General features: G+C 39.2%; 2 protein-coding genes across 3 annotated transcripts in view; both read left to right on the top strand.

The window, feature by feature from the left end:
* The window catches only part of arhgef3l (Rho guanine nucleotide exchange factor (GEF) 3, like), a 165643-nt gene that overhangs the window by 114527 nt on the left and 26245 nt on the right, over positions 1–24871 (top strand). The window lies entirely within an intron of this gene.
* camkvl (CaM kinase-like vesicle-associated, like) overlaps positions 1–24871 on the top strand; it is a 40688-nt gene that overhangs the window by 12557 nt on the left and 3260 nt on the right. Inside the window, exons 2-11 of one of the 2 annotated variants that reach the window (XM_072366777.1) lie at positions 1705–1759; positions 17851–17957; positions 19206–19337; positions 19500–19574; positions 20352–20490; positions 22174–22294; positions 22922–22997; positions 23114–23250; positions 23499–23577; positions 23660–23747. In XM_072366777.1, coding sequence (XP_072222878.1) covers positions 17863–17957; positions 19206–19337; positions 19500–19574; positions 20352–20490; positions 22174–22294; positions 22922–22997; positions 23114–23250; positions 23499–23577; positions 23660–23747 — 942 coding nt within the window. In that variant the 5' untranslated portion in view covers positions 1705–1759; positions 17851–17862. The remainder of the gene's footprint in view (positions 1–1704; positions 1760–17850; positions 17958–19205; positions 19338–19499; positions 19575–20351; positions 20491–22173; positions 22295–22921; positions 22998–23113; positions 23251–23498; positions 23578–23659; positions 23748–24871) is intronic. The other variant, XM_072366776.1, reaches the window with a different exon arrangement.

The following is a 24871-nucleotide window of genomic DNA, read 5'->3' as shown; positions in this document are numbered from 1 at the left end:
CTTTTTATGCTGATATCGGTACATTAAAGATGTTAAATGAAGATTTGCACCACAATTAATTATTTGGGAAGTGTGCATGGTAAGTCTATTTTACAACCTCATGCTCCTATGTGTTTGCCCCATCTATTCAGACCCTCAAGTTTTAATAAGGTGCTTTTCATCTTGAAAATTAGATTCTTCAGCTCATGATTATTGTTAGTCAAAGCTTGCTGATTGCCTGTGTGTTTTGTAGTGCCTCTGAGGCTGTAGTTTAGAAACAGAATACAATCACTTCTCAAAATTCCCCTAATTTAATCAGAGGCACCTTGCACGGGAAACAGGTGTCATTTTAATCACAGCTATGATATATCTAATATTTAAACGATGATACGCACCAGGATGTGCAGACGCCTGCTGTAGCCTGGGGGTAAAAACACAGGCATCTAAACTTACTGCGCACCTCCTGAACATGTGAGATGTAATTATGACAGGGAACTCAATCAGCCACTTTTTTGTCTGTTATAAAGCGATCTGGGACACATACTTGAGCTTTATGTACATACAGAAGAACCATCTGGGTCTGACTGCATGTGAGTTTGACGTATCCAAGCTCAGTCGTGCCCAGCAGTCATACCTCATGATCATCTCTGCCTCCCTTGTTTTTATATCCATAGTTATCATCTTTAGTCGCTGCCTCTTACAACCATCCCTCTTCCTGGCCATCTCATTTTGACTTGTGTATGGGACCTAATGATTGTCATGTTGCTTCTGCTTCCCCTCCTCACACTCACTTAAACCCTTTTTAGAGAGGGGCCAAGCGACTCCATTCAAACACATAACAGTGACAGAGTAGGTGTTGTGTTAAAGGACTGTGATTTGCCTCCTACCTGCCAAGGTTTACCAGCCTGTTTTACTTAGAAATGACAGAAATGAGCATGACTTTATAACACTGCATTATATTGTGGCATCATCATGAAAAGTTACAAGCTTCTTCATAAATGACTCGATTAACAAAACCTTGCAGTAGTGAGATTTTACACCGAATTTGTTCTAAAAATTCTGTTTCTGGTGATGTTGGGTAGATCAGACCAGATGTTTTCCCAAACATAGCAAAGTAAGTTTTATTTTTACCTAAACCTAATATTTTTCTAGCACATGGTACAGTGCGATGCAGTATAGTTCATCTCAGCACTGACAAATTCCCTGACAAATAAAGTGTATGCCAAATTCACACATCCCCGCAGCCACAGGTCAGACCCGTGTCATGTTAAAAGTAAGATGCATGTCACTTGGTCAGTCACTCATGATTGTACTGGAACTTTAAGGGAAAAGTGCTTTAGAAGACATGACGCCGACACATAAAATTATTGTTACATTAACTGAAAGGATCTTAAAGTTTTGAGATTTCCTTTATTTTTAAGATTTGCTTCAGTAATCTGCGTAATGGAAGTATCTCTTCAAACACCTCCTGATTTAATTCAAGTATTCTGTTGTTGCTTGTAACCCCTCAATCTTCATCAGCTGTAACCAGATATGACCATCGACGTCTTCATTTGTAAAAATAACCGGGTCCCTGCATTTACTGGTGTCCCTTACAGAATCCAAGTGTGTCACGTGCGCACGTCCACACGCATGTGTGTGTGTCTGAGTATGTGTAAAGGACAAACCTTTGATATTCAAATTGCAGATTGGAAATGGTAAAAGACATCTCTCTCTCTCTTCCAGACCAACCCATTGAAACGCAAAGGTACTTGAAGATGATGAGCAACCACATTTTGCTGTAAGAATTGGTTTAACATGAAACCATGAAAGAAACACGGTTGGAACTAAAGCATACCAAATTCACAACCTTCCAACAAGAAACTGGCAACTGGCACGAGAACAAATCAACATTCATAAAGAGAAAAAAACAAAGGAATCTTGTTAAATGTTCAACATCTACTCTATCCAAACCTACAGTTATAAAATGGTTACTGAAATGAAAGGAAACTCAAATCCACATTCACAGGCACAGTCGTGTCAGGTAGTGGAGAAAAACTCAAAGCACCTTATGATCTGTTCATGCTGTTTCATAACACAGGATGAAGTAGATAGAGTTGGTATGTGCCGCTCATGTCCTTTTTTCCCCTCTTTCTTCTGTCGATTCATCTGTTATGACTCACAACATGATGTGTTCCACAATCCCTGAATTCTTTTTATTGACCAAAGCTTTTCTCAGTACGGTCAATAAGAATCTCTGCACGCTGAGTGAACTTGTGCGTTCGCACATTTAGGTACATTGACTTTGAGCTGTTACCCATATGTGCCATCTCAGTCATGGGCATGTGACATACAGACTAAGCAAAAGGGAGAACTGAGGCTACCGTTAGTGAAGGAACAGTGGAAAAAGAAGGGAGTTTGTTTTTCTGCCTTTTTATTTAACTTCCTAGTTAGACAGCTTCTCTTTGAGTTTAACTCTGTCTCACTTTGTTTATGTGTGTGTATACATGTGCGTGCATACAAACTGAGGCGCTGAGATGTTGATTAGGCCTCTCAATTGAAGTCTGGGTTTTCTGAAGAGGCACTCAGTGCGATGTGTCTAAAGGCCATGTGTGGCCACAAAAGGAATGAATTAATGCAGGTGATGAATGGAGATCTGTGCACACTCACATCTGCATGGATATGCTAACGCACAAATAGAATTAGAGTTTAATTTATTCCTCTAAGAATAAAGATTAGTCCAGTGGCAATGTGCATCTATGTGTGTGAAGGTGACTAGTGGTTAGGTACATTAGTGGGTCTGTATGGGTTGACTGAGAGCACGAACAGAGGCGTGTGTGTATGAGCATTCTCCATATAAGTGTCTCTCAAGCATCCAAAAGTGAATTAAGTGTAACCAAAAGTGCGCCCAAACACATACAGACAATTAAATTGGCTGGTAAAAGTAGCAGCTCATTGCCTTGAGGGACGCTGCATTTCAAGACACTGATACATCATGGAGAACAGAGTGTTTTTCTTCTCCCTCAACAACTGCACAGAAACTCACATGTTTAACACACAAGCACACAGGGAGGCGCAGACATCAGCGTCCTGCTGAGTGTTACAGCAACTGAATAATCTCAAACTGCTGAGACATAAGCAGACTATCGTCCTCCTCTGTTACACCTCTTAGATCTGCAGAAAGCATTTGTGTTCCATCTGGGACGTGAGAGTGTGATAGAGCTGAAAATGGCTATTCAATCCGGTGATTTAATGTTTGACACGTGAGCCGTGCTTGACGTGGTTGTGTCTGCCTGACATGGCAATTTTTTTCTGCACCACAAACTTTTCTCATGGAGTCTACATCTCCCATCACGCGCTCATATGTAAAGCCAAAGACCCAGCTGCTGTTTATTACTGTTGATGTTTGTGTGTTTAAAGTAAAATTGTTATAAACAGCTATGAAGCAAATTTGCTTGGTAAAATCAAAAGATGCTGTTCAGAGAAAAATGCAGATATTATACAATCATGAGGAAGTAGGCAGTTTAAAGAAATGTCTGCAGTGTTGCATAGCAACAGCTAACAAAACATTTAAGCGTGTGTCAAACTCTTATCATTACATCATAACTCCTCCTCAGAGCTGGCAAACAAAGAGGTCCCATACTTCTCTTGGTCACAACAGAGGGATGCTCTGTTATGTTAAGAGCTAAATTTACAATTTGTGTATTCTAAGTGACACGTTCTCCACAGAATTGTACAAAACAAAAACCGCATTCATAATTGATTACCTATTGCCTGTCTATGAGGGATGATGGTTTCTGTTCTTAATTTGAGCAGTTGCCTTCATAGAGAAAGTGATATAGATAAAAGGTGGAGATAGCTCCACATTATTGCTTTTGTGTAAACATTCTAGCGGGGTATATGAATTATTTCCACCCATCAGCGTCACTCTAATACAAGACCAGGTGTCTAAAAGCAAAAGAAAAGTCAAATTAGTGGTCACAGAAGCCCAAAAATCAAAAGAATCTCTTTCAGTATAATATAAACTAAGAAAAAACTGCTGTGATGCTGCTATAGTCAGTGGAAGACATTTGGGATTGTAAAGTCATGCTTAGCACACTAAGGGTTACAAAAGGTTACAAATATCAGAGCCTATGGACTGTTCATTAATTTTTAAGACACTGTTTTACATTGGCAATGCATGACATTGCCCTACAAAGAAGCAAAATTCCCTTGAGGGTACATGTGTTCGCAGTTCAGCAGTAATTGGATATGTTTATGTGTGCAAACAACACAAAAACCATATAATTTCAGCGACACCACACATCAAAGTGATAACCAATGATTATGTCCCTCTTATGCAGCATAACACAATGTATAAGAGTGTGTATGTTCTTATGTTAGAATCTAAGCATAAATTTTAACATAAATAATCCTGATGCTACAAAAGCTTTAAAAAAAGGCCTTAAGTCTCTGACACAGTCTAAAAAAATTGAATTACTGCAGCATGTACTTCTCGGTAACATGTTTGTTTGTTCTGAAAAAACACATTTGATCTAGAAAAATCTTGAAGATGCAGTTAAAGGAACATTAGCACCTCTTTCTGTGCTTTCTGTGCAAATACACTTTTTGGGCAAAGAAGCAGTATGTTATCTTTTAAGACAAGGACTAACCCTTAGCAAATAATCAAAATTTATTATTGCTTCTGATCATATAAAAATGTCTAAACTCTCACTCCAGCAGTTATTCCCTACAAAAAGGAAAGAAGCAGGCCACAGTGTGGCATAAGTACGAATCTACAATTTTTTCCCCTTTCACCGAATGGGTACCTATGAATATGTTAATCTGGTCTCACACATCTCCACCAGATGACATTGCCCTTCCCTTTCTTTCCTGACTATGTTGCTCTATGCAATGGCCAATTCTAACATTGGGGAATTTCAGCAGTAAATGTTTGAACCAGAGAGCAGTTCTCAAGTAAAGGAAGTTCAATTTTACAAGGTAGCATGTAAGGGGAGAAGTATGAGAATGCCAGTGTATTCACTTTCTACGTAACTTCAATATTAAAAGAAATAGCAATATTAGTCAGCTTGCCAGCTGGACAGCAATTTAAAATTGTAAAAATCCTGTTTCCAGAATCTGTGCTATCACAGCAATAAACAGAACATGTCAGGTCTGCTATCTTCATGAGAGCAAAACACAGCAATTGCCCTTCTTCTTGCTTTTCCACCTTGGTTGTGGTAACTCCTTCTCAATTAATCAGTTCCTCTCAATGCATGTAGATCAGCTGTGCCAGTAGTCAGGATAAGTTAAAGGCTGACAAAATACCCATTTCTGAGACTGTGGAGCTCTATAGTTTCAAAGCAGAAACCTCCAACTATAGCTATGATGGGCGATTTGGCAAAACAACCTAAAAAAGTGGAATTTGGAATGGTAATCAGCTTAACTAAGCGTTTTAATCTCATTTAAACCTGATTTATAAATGTGCTTAATTCAGATTTTTATTCTAAAAAAACTGCTTTCGGCCTCTCAGTAAAGGTCTTCCCATTATCACCATGTTTCTTTTCTTTATTCAGATTACCAATGTTTTTTTTATTTGCTTTTATTGAAAAGTATAGAAAGAGTCCCACATTAAGACAAGCAAGCAGTACAACGTGCACATAGTATAGTGATTAAACGAAGAAGGACACTTTATAGATATTTTTCACAGTTAGACTTTTATGAGAGAGAAATGCTATAAACTTGTAAATGCACCTCCATGTTTTATGCAATAGATGCATATAATCTATTCATGATTGTTGCGTGTTTCCCCCTGCTTATGATCCTCTGCTCACCCTGCTTTCACTCTCTGATTTTTTATCCTCTTCAGAACAGCTTGCATTATGTCTGCATGGTAACCATCTCATACAATGTTAGTGTGTGAGATGTTGTACATTGCAGTGTACAGTGCAGTGTGTTTACAACTCACAGACTTTCAGAATGCAGTCAGAGAGTTACTTATACAGACACATGCAAACCCTGACAGAATACTATGTGAAGCCCTCATTCAGTCAGTGTGTGCAGGCAGTGACTGTGTGTGTATGTCATCAGGTCCTGCCTCAGGCTATTCTGATGTCGAAAGAGCACCCTGACAGACAGATGCCACATCGTTCTATATAAGTTTCCTTCCCTCTCTCCTCCTCCCACCCTTGCACACACTCAGACACACAAAACAACAAGCACTTTTGTCAAAATGTACTCTGTGGCCAGTCTCCCTGAGGAGGCACTTACTGTGCAAGACCTCTACATATCCACCTCCTAATGAGGGGACAGGAAAGAGGGGACAGACAGAGGAGAGGGAATAAAACAGGTAAAGAAGGAAAATTGCTTACAGTTGTGCTATGTTGTCAAGCAGATTATTATCACTATTACTTAGAGTGAGGTGCTGTGTGTTTGTGAGAGAGGAGTGTGTCTGTGTATATGTGTAACTACATTCATTTGGTCAGATTTATATGTGTTGACATTTGTAAATGGGTTCCTGTCTCTTTGTCTCTCTGGGCAAATGTGATGAATTCTCATTAGAACATTTATTTTGTAAACCTTTTTCTGGCCCAATTGGATGCCTTGCAGTCTCATACATATAAACACACATGCAAACACACACAGACACACACAAGCCTCAGATGAGAGCCACTCTGTGAGCAATGAGGGAATTAGTGCTTGTAACAAGCTTCAATAAGACCCTAAAGTTGGAACTCTGCATAGGAATCAAACTTAATCAATACAACACACACTTACCATTAATATGGTATCTGGCTAAGCGTTACTAGTTATGTGTGTGCATATGTGTACTTAGAATGATAATCCATTTATTTTTGTATCCTGTACTACACTTGATTTAATCAAGTGCAGAAATTGGGATAAGTGGTCCTTCATCTCCTTCTCCTTTTACTTTTCCACTCCTCTCACTTTTATTTGTCCCTCTTTCATGCAGCAGCATCCTGATAAGGTCTGGGACCAACCTCAGCCTGCCACATGCTCCTCAGTGTGGTGTATGCACTTGTCTATTCTGGCAATGAGCTCAGAATCAGCAGATTTCTTTTTTTTATAATGCCATTATATCCAGATTGGAGATACATTTTATTAGCCAAAATTGTATTAATGACCATATGAAAGTGCTTTTAGCTTTGTCTAGAATATTCATGAAGTTATTATTTCCTAATTACACCCAGTGCAATTCTTGCATAGCGTTGTGAATCTAATAAAATTTCCACTGAAGCATTTTAAACTAGAGGCATGACAGATACTGGGAAAAAAGTCCATTTTAAATATTTTTTTCTGTTAAATCAAGTAAATCATGTGAGGTTTTTACTGATCAATAAAACAAGCTGCAACTGTTGCATCTTGTGATACACTAATGAAGAGATGCAAGAAATACACATGACTATCAAGGTGAAGGCAACTTGCTAATCTTATTTAAAGTGTGAAACTGGATTGTAATGGCAGGCTTAATTACCCATTTAAGGGCTTTTGGGACACAGACAATTTCCTTCTGTAATATAATACGTGTATGTGCATGAATGTGCATGTATTTGTTTAATTGTCTTCCTGACACACACAAACACTCTACGCATATCCACATTCTCCCCGCATCAGTAAAGCCTGCTAATGATCTTTTATCTTCCTTAGTGGGGAGCTCTCATTTATACAGTAGAGTAGAGGTCTTCTAAATCAGGGTTCGGTAAGAGCAAAACACTGAGGTGAAAAAGATGCAGGGTGCTAGAAGAGGTGAAACCAAAAAAAGGTGACAAGCAAAGCAGAGAAAGACAGCAATGGTTGTTGTGGAGTGACACACCTGATACAGGGAGAGTGACATGTCAAACACTAATGAGGAGCAGATATATTCAACGTGTCATATAGGGGAAGATGGAGTGAAGTGCACTGAGCTGTGTGTGCGTCTCAGGTTGTTAGTGCTGACATGGTGGCTGACATGTGTCATCTCCTGTTCACACAGGCAGAAGTTACTTCTCAGTCTTAACCCGAGCCAAGCATTGACATACCTGTTAATTAATTTCATAAACACATACTTACATAAATTTTATCATACACTGGATCGAGAACCACTTCTCAACAAATCCTCTACTTGATCACGTTGTGCAGATATCGTGATTTATATCACGATTATGTCAACAGTGACAATGCTGTTTAACAAGAATTCCTGTGGAGCATCTGTCTGACAGAAATAAAAAGGCCCACTGACGTAACTAAAAACTTATCAGACAACAGAAAAATACAAAAACATATTTATATGATACACATTTATTTTCATCTTTCTAAAATTATCCATCCATACATTTTCGTCCGCTTGTCCGATGTCTGGTCGCGGATTCAACAGGATCAGGAGGGAAACTCAGACATCCCTCTTCCTAGCAACACTCTCCAACACCTTCTGGAGGATCTTGACACAAGAAGGCAAGAAGGAACATATTGTTCCTCCCACAATTTTTTGGTCCGTCCCAGTGTCTCTTCCCAGTTGTATGTGTCTGAAAAACCAGTCGCCACCCAATTCTCACAACCATAGATGAGGGTTTTAATATAGATGATCCAGTAAAATCAAAAGCTTCATCTTTCGGCTGGGCTCCGTCTTCACCTGAGCAGACTCATGCAGAACTCTCAGTCCTGCTGATGAAGTCCTAATCTATCTGTCCATCTCTCACTCCACCCTAATATTAATCGTGAACAAAATCCCAAGATACCTAAACTCCTTCACTTGAGGCAAAGACCCAACCTCGACCAAGATGGAGGACTCCACCCTTCTCCAGTGAGACCTTTGTCCCCAGATTTGAGGGTGTGACTTTGATCCTAGCCGCTTCACACTCAGCTGCAGACCACTCCAGTGCTTGCTGAAGATCATGTTTGAAAAGGACTAACAGAACCACATCATTTGAAAAAAGCAGATAATCAGCCCTAAGGTTCCCAAACTAAACACTCCCCTCTCCCCAGCTATGATTCGAGATCCTGTCCATGAACATCACAAGCAGAATCATTGAAGTCCTACCAGAGTTCAACATGCACCATAAGCAGGCTTGACTTTGTGCCAAATATCTAAACACTTGTTTTGCTCATAGAGGGACCCAATAGCCTGCAACAGTCACACCCTCACAGGATCTCCAGGGGGAGGTTGAAGGTTGAAGCCTTCATAAAACATAAGGTCAAACTCCGATAACCCCTTCAGCAGCTCGGTAAGGATCTGGTCTACTGTTCCACGAGCTGGATGAAAATCACACCGCTCCCCCTCAGATGGAACTTCCTCTCCAACAGCCAGGGGTAAATTTCCCAGGGATGAAGTGATGTGAGCCACCAATAGTTGGAGCACACCTTCCAGTCCCCCTTTTTAAAAAGGAGAACCACTACTCTGGACTGCCACTCCACAGCCATTGTCCCAGAATCTTGTCCAACCCAGGGCTATGCTGCTGAGAAGCTTTTTAACTGCCTTAGTGATCCAAGGTATGGGTATGTCTTACTTTTGGCCAGCTCTTGGAAGCCTTATCCCCAATGGAAACTCGAGATATGAATCCATGTCCCCAACCTCATGATATGTGTGAAAAAACTCTCCAGGAGGTGTGTTTTGGACATCTCATGGACAGGGGCCCCTGCCAGATGTTTCCAGGTCACTCTCACTGCTCATCTGGATTTGCAAGTCTTCACCTCCACTGCATCCAGCTCACCACCAGGTGGTAATCAGTTTACACCCGTGCCCCTGTTTTCCATTGGGTGTCTAAGACAAATTATTGCAGCTTTGATGATGCAGCTACAAAATCAAGCACACTTTAGTATGAGAGAGTCCCTCTCTGAGGGAGTTTTGTTCCAGAGCACAAGCTGTGCATGGAGGTTAGCCAACTACTGTGCATCTAGTTTGTACTGCTCCACCTCACACAGTAGCTGATTTTTCCACCTGGAGCCATTCTATCAAGGTCTTAAAATGTCTCTTTGTCTAACTCATCCCTGAAACCAATTTGCCCTTGAAGACCCTACCAGGCTAATGGCTCCAATAACACAGCTCTTAGGGTCATGTGGTTACCTAAACCTTTTCACCATGTTAAAGTCCAGATACTGCTGGGAATCTCTAAAATGACTGCACATCAGAAGCAAGAGTAAATATGAAAGGACCTTAGACCAACTCTAGCTGCTTCTTTTTTATATGTTTATCGTTCTGTTTGCATTTATCAATAATCTGAAAAGTTAACACAGATATTCTTTGCTTTTTTACTAAGAGTTCAGAGTACTGAGAATTGGCTTAATATGATAAGACGGATAAAGAGCTCAGTGCCAGTAAATAGCAGATTTTCCTTGAATGACCTTGACCCTAAGAACCTCTTAACATTTCCCTTCTGAGTTGATAGAAATACCTTATTTGATTTTTTTTTTTGCCTTGTTGTAGCCTTCATGTAACACTTTGTTAACACAGGCACCTAGAGCTGCAGAGACAAGTACAAGATATTGCATTTAAGGTGTTGAAGACAAAGTGTGATGTTAGCTTGGTGCGCTCTCTCACCTGATTTCATATGCCTGTGTGTGCGTTAATAGGTTTTAATTTGAAATTCATAATCAAAATGCGCAGCAAATCATGCAGTTGTCTTAACTATAACAAGCATTATTCATATATTTCCAAATTCAGTTATGCTTGATTATGTTGACCTCTTTGTATATAAGGTGGACAGAATGTATGCTAGTTCAAATATGTTTTCAGAGCAGTTTGTCTGTGCAGCACGGTTTTGCAGCAAACTATGACGCAAAGCATGAAATAATTATAAAACTTTTTTTTGTGTGTCCCCCACTTCAAGTACAAAATAATGTATTTCCGGTGTGTAATTCAGGTGCATAAGACAATTGGTAGGTATACCTTATTAATTGGGACATCGTACCCAGTAATCCGGAAAATAATATTTTGATGCGTGTGTTTAACTCCACTGGTAATCCCTCCAGCCTCCAAATGTGGACTTTATTGCCCGTTAAATATGATGCAACTGTTGTTTTGTGACTACTGCCTAAAATGTGGCAACAACGTATTCCTCCATGTAGTTATTTTCATGTTCCTTACCACAATAAAATCAGTTAGCATGATTACGTGTACATTTTAGTTGAGCTAGTTACAACTCGACTTCATTTAACTGGACCAAGTCCCTGTCACAGTGTGCATGCACGAGAGCAGAACTGAGTTATTGACTGAAGAATGCCTTATGCAGCAATGCTTTGGACTATGTCCAAAAAGAGGGACATTCTGCAGCTTCTGATTTTCTCTGTGGGAGATTATCTTACGCTAATTCACTGCATAGACGTCTTTACGTTACTTGAATGATACTTTTGTCTGATAAAGTTAATAATATCCGGATTTTATCACAGCAGAGTTGAAGCCTGGAAATGCTTTACATGTATTCTTAATGGGCTGCTCATCAGTCACAGTTTCTAATGTCTTACAGCAGTCTGACAAAAGAAACACAAAATTATGTGAATGAGGACAGCTTTATTGAGGATGTCAGCTGAATTTAATACAATTACACTACTGTTTTTGCAAAAAGATGTAACATTGGAATAAGTACAGAGCAGCGTGTTTCGATTACAAAGCAAATTGAGGTGTTTTAGTCTGGTTTTGACAGTTTCAGATTTATAGAATTTCGGTTAGACTAACATGTTTACATGCATTTTGAAAGATTCATTTTGGTTGGAACAACAAAACAATAAATTTTTTTCATTTTAGTGACATGTAAACTAGCTTGTCTGTAGACACATTAGATGTGAGTATAGGGTTGTCTTATACATGCAACATTATACATAATCTACCTTGGGGACTTTTAATGAAACTTTGTAGAGAAGTGTTCAGTGTCCAAAGAAAATGATAGAGGATGAACGTATATATATAGCTTCTTTTTAACCTTTTTAACCTTTGTAGAACCTTTAACCTAGGTTCTACAAAGTGCTTTGCATGTGTTTCTCATTCACCTTTACACACAGTGTACATTGAAAAAAAGAACTAAGTCAAAATAACAGAGCATCAACTGTCATAGTCCATGGTTCTTGTGTGTTGATTTTCTGTTTTTGGGTTATTAGTCTTTTTCTCTGGTTTAATTATTTCTTAGTGCCTTTGTTTACTCTCTGTTCTGTGATCTTGGTTGTTATTTTGTTTTGAGTTTATCCCTTGTATTCTGTTTTTAGTTTCAGTCCTCGGGGTTCAGATTCTTGTTGGTCATTAACCTTGGTAGTTCTCATATCCCCTGGTTGGTCCTTAGCTCGACAGTCATCTGTTCGTTGTCAATCTGTCACAGCTGCAGTCACTTACTCATTAGTTCCCCATAGTATATATGCTCCTTTGTTTGTCTCAGTCCTTGTCAGATCCTTGCCGTTACTCACATCAATTGGTCTTCGCTGTCGTTCTTTTCCGCTCTCGTCTGGTTATCCCATTGTCAAGGTGTTTCATCATTTTGTCTGTTGTTTTCCAAGTTTAGTTTATGGTTTCCTGGCTCCGCCACCCCTGTGGTTTCTTTAAATAAGGACTTCAGTGATCATTTTTTGCCTCCATACTGCTGTTTACCATATTTCAGCCCTCTGTAAATTTTCTCCACCAACATTGCAACATTAACTTAATCAAAATTAGTTCAAACAAAAAATAAAATTGAAACATAAATGAAAAATGGAACTCTCATGTGGACTGAAAAGTCCAGGAGTGAAAATGTGTTTTGAAATGAGTCTTAAAAGCAGAAAGTGTAGAAACCTGCCAAAGATGCAGGGATAGTTGGTTCCATATATCACAGCAAAGGCCTGGTCTCCTCTGACCTGGCCTCAAACTCTGGGAGACGACAAGCAAATGACCAGTAGATCTGCATGATCTAGAGAGGTTGTAAGAGGTCTGAAAGATACAAAAGAACTAACCCATTCAGTATCATATAAGTCTATCCTACAGGGCAGCCATTACTGGAAACGTGCTCATGTTTATGTGTTCATGTTAGCAGAAGCACAAATAAGCCTTTCAAAATTGTTACACTATAAAAAGATCAAATTTAAGAAAATATATATTATCAGCTACTGCTAACTATTTATCCCATTCAAATTCTGTATCCAGTATCATCTTCAGGTTTTTTACATATGGTTTCACAAAAGTTTTAAAGCCACCCAGATCCAAGCACTGCAGACACCACTACAAACAAAAGTCATTCATTCAGTTTTCCTCTCGTTAAATTTAATCTAATCTTTAATTTCTTAGATATGCAAACAGTGGTTTTAGTGAAAAGGAGCTGTCATGTTTCAAAGGCATGTAAATCTGAGTGTCATCCGTAAAACTATTCAATGAGATCCCATATATCCTGAGCTGAGGAAGAGACAGTCACCCAGGCTATCAGCAAAGCTTATGTCAAACTTAAGCCATTTTAATGATGAACTTTTCATACTGACAGTGTTCAGGGTGAGACAAAAGGATTTTTTGGTCAGCTGTGTCAAACGGTGCTGTAATTGGTGCTCTAAGTGCACAGGACAGACGAAGTCTCCTGAATCTGTGGCTAATAAAAGATCCTGATCTTTTTTTTTTTAAACCAGACTGGCATGCTTTAAGAACATCATGAGCGTGTAAAAAGAACTGTAACTGCACAAATACCACACTCCCAGAGTGTGTGTTCTGGTGTATTTTGCTGGCCTCTATGATGCTTTCCTCTCACTCCCTGAAGCTGTGGATTCATACAGAGTTACACAGCAATGGCTGTAACATGCAATCCATTTTTTTTAACTTCCTGCAAAAGATTTGCTGCTGATCTGGAACTCACATCATCAATATTGTGCCTTCAACTAGACAACTTTTTCCATCCTTCATTCCTCCTGGACGTTTAGCTTTCACTTCATTTGTCATGATCATGCCAACCACTGCGTTTCTTTGCCCCATTTTTGGGAACAGAGGCCGTCAGGTGAGTATCATTGATACTGTTGTCCATATGCTGGAAAAGTGGACCAACTACATCTAAAGTTACAATGTTTATATCTTTACAGGTAACAGCTCTGGTATAACCTAGGTCATTTCACAAATACATTCAATGTTTGACAGGCATCTTAGGAATTCTGCTTTCTACTTTTTGGCAAACTTTGCATTAGTCTAGTAAGAATAATGAATAATAGTAGGATTTAAGTTTTACTCCAAATCTTGTGACTGTGATCTAAAAGTAAGATTCTTCACCCCATTTCTTTCATTCCTGACAGATTTTCTTTTTTTAGCACCAGTGGTCAAGTTTAAAGTTCTTAAGCATGTTTTGAATTTGCACATAACAAAATGTTGATGTAAATTGCAACATTTACATGAAAATAAGTTCCTCAACTTTGGAAAAAATTGGCACATAAAGAGAGCTTAAAACACATAACAATAATCAGTTCTGAGGCACCAAACGTGTTGCTCCCATGACTGACCAGCTGTTTCCTGCACCGATCCTGTAGGTCAAGATGAAAGCTGTTTCAGAGAGCTTGCCCTGTCAGTGTACCTTCGAGTGTTTTCAGACTTTGTGGAGTCTGTCATATCATTTAACACATTGAATCACGCAATCCATTATCCCACGAAGCGTGTCAGTACCAACTCACATGCACTCACACATGCGTACATACGCTCACCTATGTAAAAATCCACACAGTTGTGGAGCTGTAAGGTTGAAAGATACTCTCAATATTCATCTGCAGCTCTGTGTTTGTTCTGTTCTTGTGTGCAGTGCCATCTCTAACCAACTTTTCAACTAGACACAGTTCACATTTCTCCCTCCCTTCCTGCTCCCATCGTTTCACACTTCTTACCTCAGCTTCCATCTTTTCCACTCGTTCCCTCTCATCTCCTTTTCTCTCAAATCCTCCCATATATCCTCCCACTTTTTTTTACCAACTTCAAGGTTCAGACTGACTCAGTATTCTGCAGGTATTGTCTTTTTGTGACATCTGAGTCAAGAACATTATCCACTGGCATAAGGTGAGGAAAAGGCAAAATATATGTAAAGAAAGGACAAACACAAACTGGTTACTTACCTTGACACTTAAAACATCTACTGTTATGTACTGTTCTTTATGAAACTATCCAACTTTCTAGCCTTGTGGGAATTCATATTTGACTCAAAAGAAAGCATGAACTTAACAAATTCTCATAATAGTGTAAAATAACAGGAGTTGAAGTGTGAAGTGTAAAAGCTTAAAGCTGAAAAAGCATAAAAGAACAAATTTTGAAAATACGGGGATGTATCCTGCAAGTTTACCTTCTGCACTCCCAGTACTAAATCCCTCTCACCAGATGAGTGTTCATAAACAGTGCTTATGCACACACCTGCTTGATTATAAAAGCATGGCTGTTGGCAACTGCTCTGTGAAACAGCCTTGGAGTTTACTGTGTTATCCAGCTTTTAGAATAGTCAGATGTTACCCTTGTTTGGATCTTCAGATGCATCTACATTTATGGAAAAGCCAACAGGATTGCCCTCTTCTGGGGCGGTTCTGTAATTGGTAAAAGTCTGCTGTCACAGCCAAGACTAGCAAAGGCCTAAATCAATGCCAAGAAGAGGAGATGCAGAATTTGTCACTGTGACCACTTGAATGGCAGCACACTTAAATGTCAGAGCTATTTTTTGCTAAGATGATTAATAAGATTGCTGCCAATCCTGGCTTTATGGTGATTTTGTTTTATTTATTTATCAATTATCGTTTCAGATAAAATTCAACAAAGCAAAAAAGAAGGAATTCCTCAAATTCACTGTTCTTTCTGATAGTTTTTGCCCGTAATGATCAATAGTTAATATGCATCGAGGGTGATGAAAGTAACTTTTGCAGATAGGTTTTACATAGCAAAGATTGAACTACGGTCACTGATCACATAAATGTTTTTGTTGTTTTGAGTAACATCTGACATGACAGAATATTTTCAATGTGCCCTTTAAAAAAACACATTTTCTTGCCTTGACATTTTTTCTGCTTTATGATCAATATTTTTTCTGTTGTTTTTATTACCGGATTGCTTCTTGAATGTCCGCACGGACAGTATTTAAGAGCAGGCATAGACTAAAGATAATGTTAATAAATTAGTGTCTTAGAAATTATGGGCAGTAGGTACACTTTCTTCACATAAAGATTGATACTCTCCTTTCACCACATGATAGCTTCACCTTCACTGTCACTGCGCCTCGTCATGAGAATGTTGTTGTACTTGCATAATCCTCTGGCAAAACAAGGTTTTTACAGTCCAACGCTATATTCCCCTCGCCATCTCACTGGGGCATTACATTCATGCAGGAACGCACATATGGACCACATATACACACGAGCACGCACCCTTCTGCTCACATTCATATCTGCACATGTGACATATCTAAAACAGCCATGGCACTTTCTCAGATGCACACACTTGTATGTGTGTACGTAGACACAGTGTATCCCAGCACTCTGGATTAGGGGTACAGATTAGAGATTAGGGCCAGTGGTTGGATTACACAGTACTCTCCAGCCCCTCCTCCACTGCAGGCCTAAAGCATCTCTGTCCCTATCATCTACAATGGTGATTCTATACACACATACACACAGTCAGGATTTTACATGTATGATATCCATTTTCTTCCTGAAGTAGCACCTGAAAACAGCCTCTGAGGGTTTTTCATCCTTTTGTTTCTCATCTTTTCTGAGTTTATTTCAGTCAATTTCTTTTTCTATCACTTACACATACAACACAGACAACACAGTCACAAAACCATCCTCACAGCATCATGCGCTCCCCTTAGATTTAGTATCTAGTGCAAAGCGCCCTCTCAAATGTCCCATTTGCTGTTATCACATCATTTCCTGGCCAACTGCGCAGACTAATCTTGACGTGGCCCTGAGCCCCACACAGGCAGATGATAAAGTATAGGTATCTATGAGGAACAACTGAAAAAATGTCCAATTGGAAAGATTAAGCCAGGTATTTAGAGGAGGAGCAGGACCTCTAAGATGGATGACCAAAGCTAGTAGTGAATCTGTCTCCTACAGTAGATGGAGTGTTTAAAAGATGTGGGTGAGGATTGCCTGAGGACTGTTATGAGATGGTATATTGATTGCTGATTCACTATCTTGATCCTCGATTTCTACCTGGGCGTTTGGGACCTCCTGTGGGGTCACATGCTATTTCAAGGTGGAGATGATAAGAGGGATGTGTTTGTAAAGTACTTGCATGAACATAACAAGATAAAAAAAAATACACCCATTCCAACATTATATATTGGTTACTGTATATACTGCAATTTCACATACAGCATTTGCTGTGTTAACAGTAGGAGTCGCTGAGGTGAAAAGAAGAGTCATTCTGAGTGATATTTTCAGCAAGTTTAAAAGGTCATGTGGTACTGATTTAGGTCAGAAGATTAATAAAAACTAACACACATACACACACACTAATGCAGACTGCAAACAAACAAGAAAATCCCCCATCATTAAAACCCAGTGTTACTGAGGACACTTGTGATTTCCAAGGAAGCCACCTGCTTTGGGGATGCAGGGACGCTGCCCTTTAGAAACTAAGTTTAACTTGAACCCGACAGACGTAGCCCAGAATCAACAGACTTTAGCAGAGTGGAGAGAAGCTTAGCTGGAGGCTTAATATCTGTTGGCAAGGTTGACATGCAACCAGGCCACCAGAGGAGTTACTATCCAAATGTGTTGAAAATTGCCTAGCTGTATCAATGGTTCACCAGCGTACAGTAAGATATCAAGTCTATTAGTGATGGCACCCTTTGGGCGTCTTTGACTTGACTGAGGTCTTTCAAAATGTTTCATCAGTAAATCTACTCCTCTTTAACACGCCTGTCCACTGTTACCGAAAGGTGTTCGAGAAATAAGAGTCATATTAGGCATGATTTTTCCAATGTAGAGAATAATTCAAATGTCTTTCTCTTTCATTGCTAGGTGAATGCCGTCATGCCATTTGGGTGCCTTGCCCTGCGAGATGGGCGGACTTACGATAGCATATCTGATGTCACAGACAAATATGAGTTTGGTCAAGTCCTTCGAGCGTAAGTACCGTAAAGCTTTATGCATTGGTTTCTGTCACCTTTCCATCCCTATCTCATAGATAATTCATAGTTGTCCTGTTGTAGTCCTCCTTCTCTTGCTTTATTAAATAACTTAATGAATTATACAAATTTTCATTGAAGATTTTATTTTGTGTAAAAAGCATTCGGATGACCAAAGGGAAAATCTTGAGGCTGGAGTGTAACAGATTTAAGATGCACGTTTTTCAATTTAAGCCTAACAGATGCCTGAAAGCCCTTATCCTGTCTGTTGATGACACACGTCGTTCAAAGACTACAATCAGTTTAAATGCTCTGTGACATGCTTCTATGACTGCCAGAAACCTGTGAAATATACTGAACCGCCTGAACTGGCTGAAACTGACTATTTTCCTCTCATGCACGTCCCTGCTCAAAACACACACACACACTGACCATGTCCACAAATACCAATCAGTGTAAGAGACCATATGGCAGCAGCAGCATCTGGCCTTTGAGATTCCTGCTCCTCTTTTATATAACACTTACACATAGTCACAAACAGGCATAGAGAAAAATATATTAAGTCAGAAATAAGTGCCTGCATTTGTCATGCATGAGCTCTACTTAAATAACATGCTTTAAAACAAGGAAAATAAAGGTAGTAAAGCTGCATAGAAATTGAAAAGTGTATATGTGTGTTTATGGTTTTCTGTTAACAATTCTTTACTCAAAATGCACTTCTACACACAGCAAAACAAGCAAACAACAAAAGATAAACCCTTTGAGATAGATTGAGATATAGAGCCATTGAATAAACACCAGTTGTGCTTATATTGGATTTTAAAGATTCATTATGAAATATTACAGGTTAATTTTCCATTACACTGATTTTTAAAATCTACTTGCATGATGGAGAGTGTGCCCTAAAGACTAAAAAACCCACTTTGCTCAACTTATGGCAGCAGCAGATCTATTACAAACCTGTTATTTACAACATCTATTTATTCAATCTGCCGACTTTCCTCCAAATTAAATAGTTCCACTGTATTTCACCAGGACTGCCAGTGTATTTTTTAGAATTATTTTGCATCTCCAGTGGCTCAGTATTTATCAGAAGTGAGTCTTAAAAAGAAATGCATAAATAAGCTGGAGACATTTTTATGTTTCACTCTGATGCAAAGCCATGTATTTCATCCTTTCTGTTACCCTTACCGTTTCTTTCTCTCTTGATCTGTCCGTGTTTCTGTCTATTTTTTTCTTATTGCGTAGGAAGGAGTTCTGTGAGCTGTGCCTGGCAAAGGACAGACAGACAGACAAGGTGTTTGTCTGCAAGAAATTCCTCAAGAAGGATGGCAGGAAAGTCCGCAAGGCTGCCAAGAACGAAATCATGATCCTGAAATTGTAGGCAATCAGTGTGTGAGCAGATGGATGAATGGTTGAGCTATTGAGAATCTTGAAGAGAAGAACAATGACAGGATTTTTATGTATTCAAATTCAACCGTAAACATAACTTGTGTATTAGACAGTAATGTCTTGTGGTGTTTGGCTTTTTGGTTCTTCCAGGGTTAATCACCCAAATATCCTTCAGCTGATAGATGCATTTGAGACCCGGAAGGAATACTTCATAATCCAGGAACTGTGAGTGTTTCTTGTGGCTTTTTCGTCATTTCTCTTTCCTGTGGAAACATTATGATAATTTGTATGTGTGCGTCTGTTTCTGCATTCATGTATCTTACACACACAAACTCATCAGTTCAGAGGTGGGAGCTGAGTCTTTCCTCTTATTACTGTGTGCTCTGGTTCTCCCCTCAGCAACAGAGGAAGGTGTTAGATTTGATGAGATATTTGCTCTCAGTAACACTCAGTATTACTCAGTGGCCCTGAAGCACTGCTTTGCAAAAGGAGAGTCTCTACAGAGAGCTTGAGATTGATTCACCAGAACTTAACCAACACGTATCACTTGTGACGTTTGCACTTCGAGCTTTGCAACTTTATCTGAAGGCAGTATCATTAATTGAACCAGAGTAGACAATGTATTTCCATTACTGAAATACAGGAAGGAAAACTGCACTCAAAGGAACTGCAGTCATCTAAGTGTGCATCAGGCTGTTAATGTCTAGTTCACACTTCTGCCCAGGAAACAGCCATCCTGTTGAAAGCTATATGGGATAATGACTTCTATCATTTATCTCCATAGTTCTTTCAGAGTGATGACCAGTGCTCAATATTTTTTAATTGCACAGCAGTGCAAGCTGTAGGCCAGCAAAAGTAAAGCACTTTACTGATGGACAAAAAAACCCACTACAGATGAGGTGATAAAAAAAAAGCTTTAAGTGATTGAAAACTGCATTTATTTTTACTAGTCAATTTAACACCTTGTGTACTGACAAGTGTATGTGTGTGATCTTATGTTAGTGCCACAGGAGGAGATGTATTCGACTGGATTCTAGACCAAGGAAATTACACAGAGAGAGACGCTTCCAATGTGATCAGACAAGTGCTCGAAGCTGTGGCGTACATACATTCCCTCAACATTGTTCACAGGAACCTGAAGGTACACTTACTCTGACTTTATATCTCTCTCTCTGCGTTATGGTATGTGTGCCATGATTTATGCTCAACTCAGTGGGGACTCCATACCCAACTGCACTCTAACCCACCAAGACTTCAGTCTTCGCAGGGTCAAGCTTAGACTTTTGTTGATATTAGCACTAGGGCAAGAGGCTAGAGACAGTGTGATCTGAAGAAGGAACCCGTAAGGGGATAGCAAATCAAGATGGGATTTCTGTATGTGTGCGTGTCTGCGCATGTGTGTGATCTGACAATAAGGATTTTTAAATAAATTGGTGGCGAACAACTAGTAATACAGGAAGGATAATAACAAACTCTGTGATAGCATGAGTGGAACTCTTCACTAACACGTCTCATCAAGCAATATTCAGTATTTAATCAACAGAATCTCTGTGGAGACACATAAAAGCATGTGCCATCTCAGTTATTGGCTAAATATTTGATGATAACATTTTTAACATGGGAGTAAACATTGACTTTATGGCTCAGAACAATCTCTAGTGACACTAACTCCTGCAGACAGATTTATATTTGGAGCCCTCATTACAGGCCTATTATGACTGAGCAGCATTATCTCTGTCTTTAGACTCCCTCTACTGGTGGAAGCTGACATTTTACTTCAGTCTCCATTGTTTAAAGTCATACAGCATGTCATGTAAACTGAGTCTAGATGTATAGATCAGTTCCTAAAGAAAAGCCATGACGCTTCTTTGGGTGTTTTTCTGACCATTTTTGCCATACACTTTACCCTGAGTGTTTAGCTGAATGTTTCATCCTGTTGTAATTATAAATCTGGTGACTCTCTGACTACGTAAAGACTCGGATGGTCTTGCTTACAGTTTGTGCTTGATATTTAATCTCAGTTTAAACATAGTTGGCGTGTAAAATTAGAAATATTTCATTTTAATGCCACTATCACCATTTAAATATTAATCATCACAATTTTTGTAGGGCAAGTTTACTTTATTTACATCTGTATCTGGAAGCAAAGACTTGAAACGTGTAAGTATATGTATGGTGGTGTGAAAAAGGCAGTTTTTTTGACACATAGTAACAACATTTAATCCCCTTTTGAAACTCTGCTTATAGATGAACATTTGCTTTTTCAATCATTTGTCCAACAAAATCTAGATGCTGTATTCCTCTAAGAAAGAAGAGGTCACATTATTTGCCTTAAACACTAATATTGAATGCTGAAGTAGAAATGGCTTCTTCCAGGTGTTATGTATGTGTCAATCACTTTTTTAGATCGGATTGCTCATAATGCTGCCCATTCATCCATTTTGTGCTGCCTGCTAAAAGTGTTTAATGAGTTGAAAGAAAAAAATGTTCCTTCTTTTCTCAAGAAGAGATAGGCTCAAATTTTCTAAACATACAAAGAAAACACTTTTAATGACTTTTACATCATAGGAAATATAATTTTCTCGCCAGTAATATTACATCACCTGACACCTCTGTGATGATGTCACCTCTGGTTAAATAATAATCATAATGACTATTTTGCCAAACCACTACAAATGATTCAAAATTAGATTAATTAATTAAAATATGCATACTAGTAGTGTGTAATTCTTAACTTGCACAATAACCTTTCAGTCTGAAGAACAAGGCTTCTATCTATGTTTGTGTGAGAATACTTATCTCCGGGTCTTCTCTTTATGTGTAGCTGGAAAACCTGATGTACTACACAGAAAACAACCACAAGAAAGTTGTCTTGCGAGATTTCTACCTGTCCAGATTTGAAAATGGATCTATCACAGAGCCATGTGGAACACCAGAGTACCTGGGTGGGTGATACCTCGTCTATATGTACCATTGGTTTTCTTTTCTGTTTTTACTATCTCACATCCTCTTATGCATCGTTAAACTAGTTTCACCTTCTGTTGTGAATTTAAGTTTGGGCACATACTTTACCTTTTTGAGTTCTCTACTTTCTTGTGCTTTAGATGATGATAATCTGTCCAACATAAACTATTACAGTGAAACATGAAACCTAGAATAATTCACAAATAGCATTGAAAGCATCCAATGTTTTTCCTCCTCCAGCTCATCCTCTTTTCATCTTGTCTCAGCTTCTGTGAGCTGTCCCTCTCCTCTCTGCCTTTCTGAGTTTTTTGCGAAGGGAACTTGAAGTGCTGATCTGTGCTTTTGGCCAATGTTCTGCAGTTAAAGGCCAGGGCAGTTATTCATAATGCTGAGTTGGATAATTGAACCAGTAAATAAGGAAAGGGACTAGAGGCAGTGATGGAAAAAAGAATGAGAATAAGAGAGCTAGAATGGGAACCAGTTTTGGGGGGTGGCTGTCCAAGCAGATTAGAATTAAGAATGTGCTGATGTGAAGGTTAAATCAAAAAACAAAAATCGTTCTTCTTCTCATTAAAATTCTCTGTGGCTGCTCTATCCTTTCCTGCCAGCTCCTGAAGTGGTCGCTCGTCACCGATATGGTCGTCCTGTGGACTGCTGGGCCGTAGGTGTGATCATGTACATTCTGTGAGTCTCCATCACTAAAACTGTGATGTGCTTCAGGTGCTTTGTAAGTGATTCCCAAATTATATTTCCAAAAGTTGCAGAATAATTACCCTTCTTTTACATTTTATTTTGTGCAGCTTATCCGGTAATCCCCCTTTCTATGATGAAACAGAGGAGGAGAACACTGATCTACATAATCGCATCATCTTCTGTCGCATTGTTGCTGGGGACTTTGAGTTCGATTCTCCATACTGGGATGATATCTCACCAGCAGGTGTTTTCTTCCACCACACGATGGCACTAAACACCCACTTCAGATTCCTAATAGACTTTTCCATAAGTAACATTAGTTTAAAAGTGAAACTGAAAACACATCTGGTATCACCGTGGTCAAAATGCCCATTATAGATCTGAATCTTCATGTTCCAATGGGTAATTAATAGTCATAGCTTTCTCAGTTGTTTCGGAAAACTCATCTCAAATGTCTCCCCATTTAGTCTTTTGTTGCTCTTTCTTTTTCAGCTAAGGAGCTTGTCTGTCGACTTATGGATGTGGACCAGATGCTAAGAATCACAGCACAAGACGCGCTTTGGCACGAATGGTAGTTTTGTGTTTAATTTTTTGTGAGATTTTTGCACACATCTATGTGCATTTACTGTTATGCTGTCTTTCATCTGTGCCAGGATTGCTGGAAATGGTGCTTCAGAGAAGAACTTAAAGGATGGTGTGTGTGCCCAGTTTGAGAAGAACTTTGCAAAGGCCAAATGGCGGGTATGAATTCACTCCACTTCTCTTCTTGCGGAATTAAGTTGGGAATAATGTAGCAGGATGACTAACAGAGTAAATGGAAGACAAACAGGACAAATGCTAAGGTTTAATGTCCTTTTAGCTCATTACACTGCTCTACAGAGGTATGTTTTTGAAATAGCAAATAGTGAAGTTCATAAGGAGATCCAGAGGTGTGAATGCTGAAGACAGAGAAGGAGGAAGATGGCAGTGTCGACCTGACAGCATATGTAACAGTTATAAACCTCTTCTTTCTTTCCCCATGTGGTTCCCAGGAGTTGAAGGTATTGTTTTTCATTATGGGTGAGAGTAAAAGGACAGGGCATGAGGAGAAACTCAGATTTAGTCTGGCATGATTCAATAATGGGACATCTTTCAAAATGTTGAACATCCCCTTGATTTAAGCTGGGGTCCTTACAGGTACATTTGTTTATTGAAAATTAACACATTCATAAGCACATAAACTTAAGTCAGTCTTGAGATGTATTGATCATGATCAGGCTGTTGAAGCTCTTCTCAAGCTCTGTTCCTGCCCACTGTCACTACCTGTCCCAGAAGAGATCCATCCTTTCTGACCCACTTTTCTTTAATGGATAAGACCCAGATGTTCAAAGTGGCCTGCTCTGCACCTTTCCTACTCCTCATCTGCACTAGTCTGTGTAACTAGATTGGTTAAAACAGGATAATGCTTAGCAAAGGGAAAGACGTTTTATTCATTTCTAGTATTTGCATTGGTGTAGATAAGGAGAGGGAAAATGGAAAGGATATAAGGGATGTAAGCCACTGTTGACTGTTGAATTGCAGTGATTTGATCTGTAAGGCCCTCTGGTATTCCTCTTACACGAATCCTGGCTCATTGTCCCATACTGTTGTTACATTCAAGTCACGCATAAAAAAGCTGTTTTGTTGAGCCAAATTCAGTGTCTTTTCACTTAGTGAATTCGAAGGAATTCAGCTCCCTGGTTTAAAAACAACTGCTAAGCTCACTCATAGTCCCAACCCCCTTTAGTGTTTGTAGATCAAAAGGAATCAGATAAGTGTAAAATTAAAGGGGGAGATTTACACATATCTGTTTATCTTTTCTGGTCCATAAGCAGTCAAAGAGTTTC

This window comes from Leuresthes tenuis, unplaced genomic scaffold (genome assembly GCF_036924035.1).
Source record: "Leuresthes tenuis unplaced genomic scaffold, fLeuTen1.0.hap1 SCAF_16, whole genome shotgun sequence".
Taxonomy (NCBI): Eukaryota; Metazoa; Chordata; class Actinopteri; order Atheriniformes; family Atherinopsidae; genus Leuresthes; species Leuresthes tenuis.
This window is presented reverse-complemented; position numbering and strand designations above follow the sequence as displayed.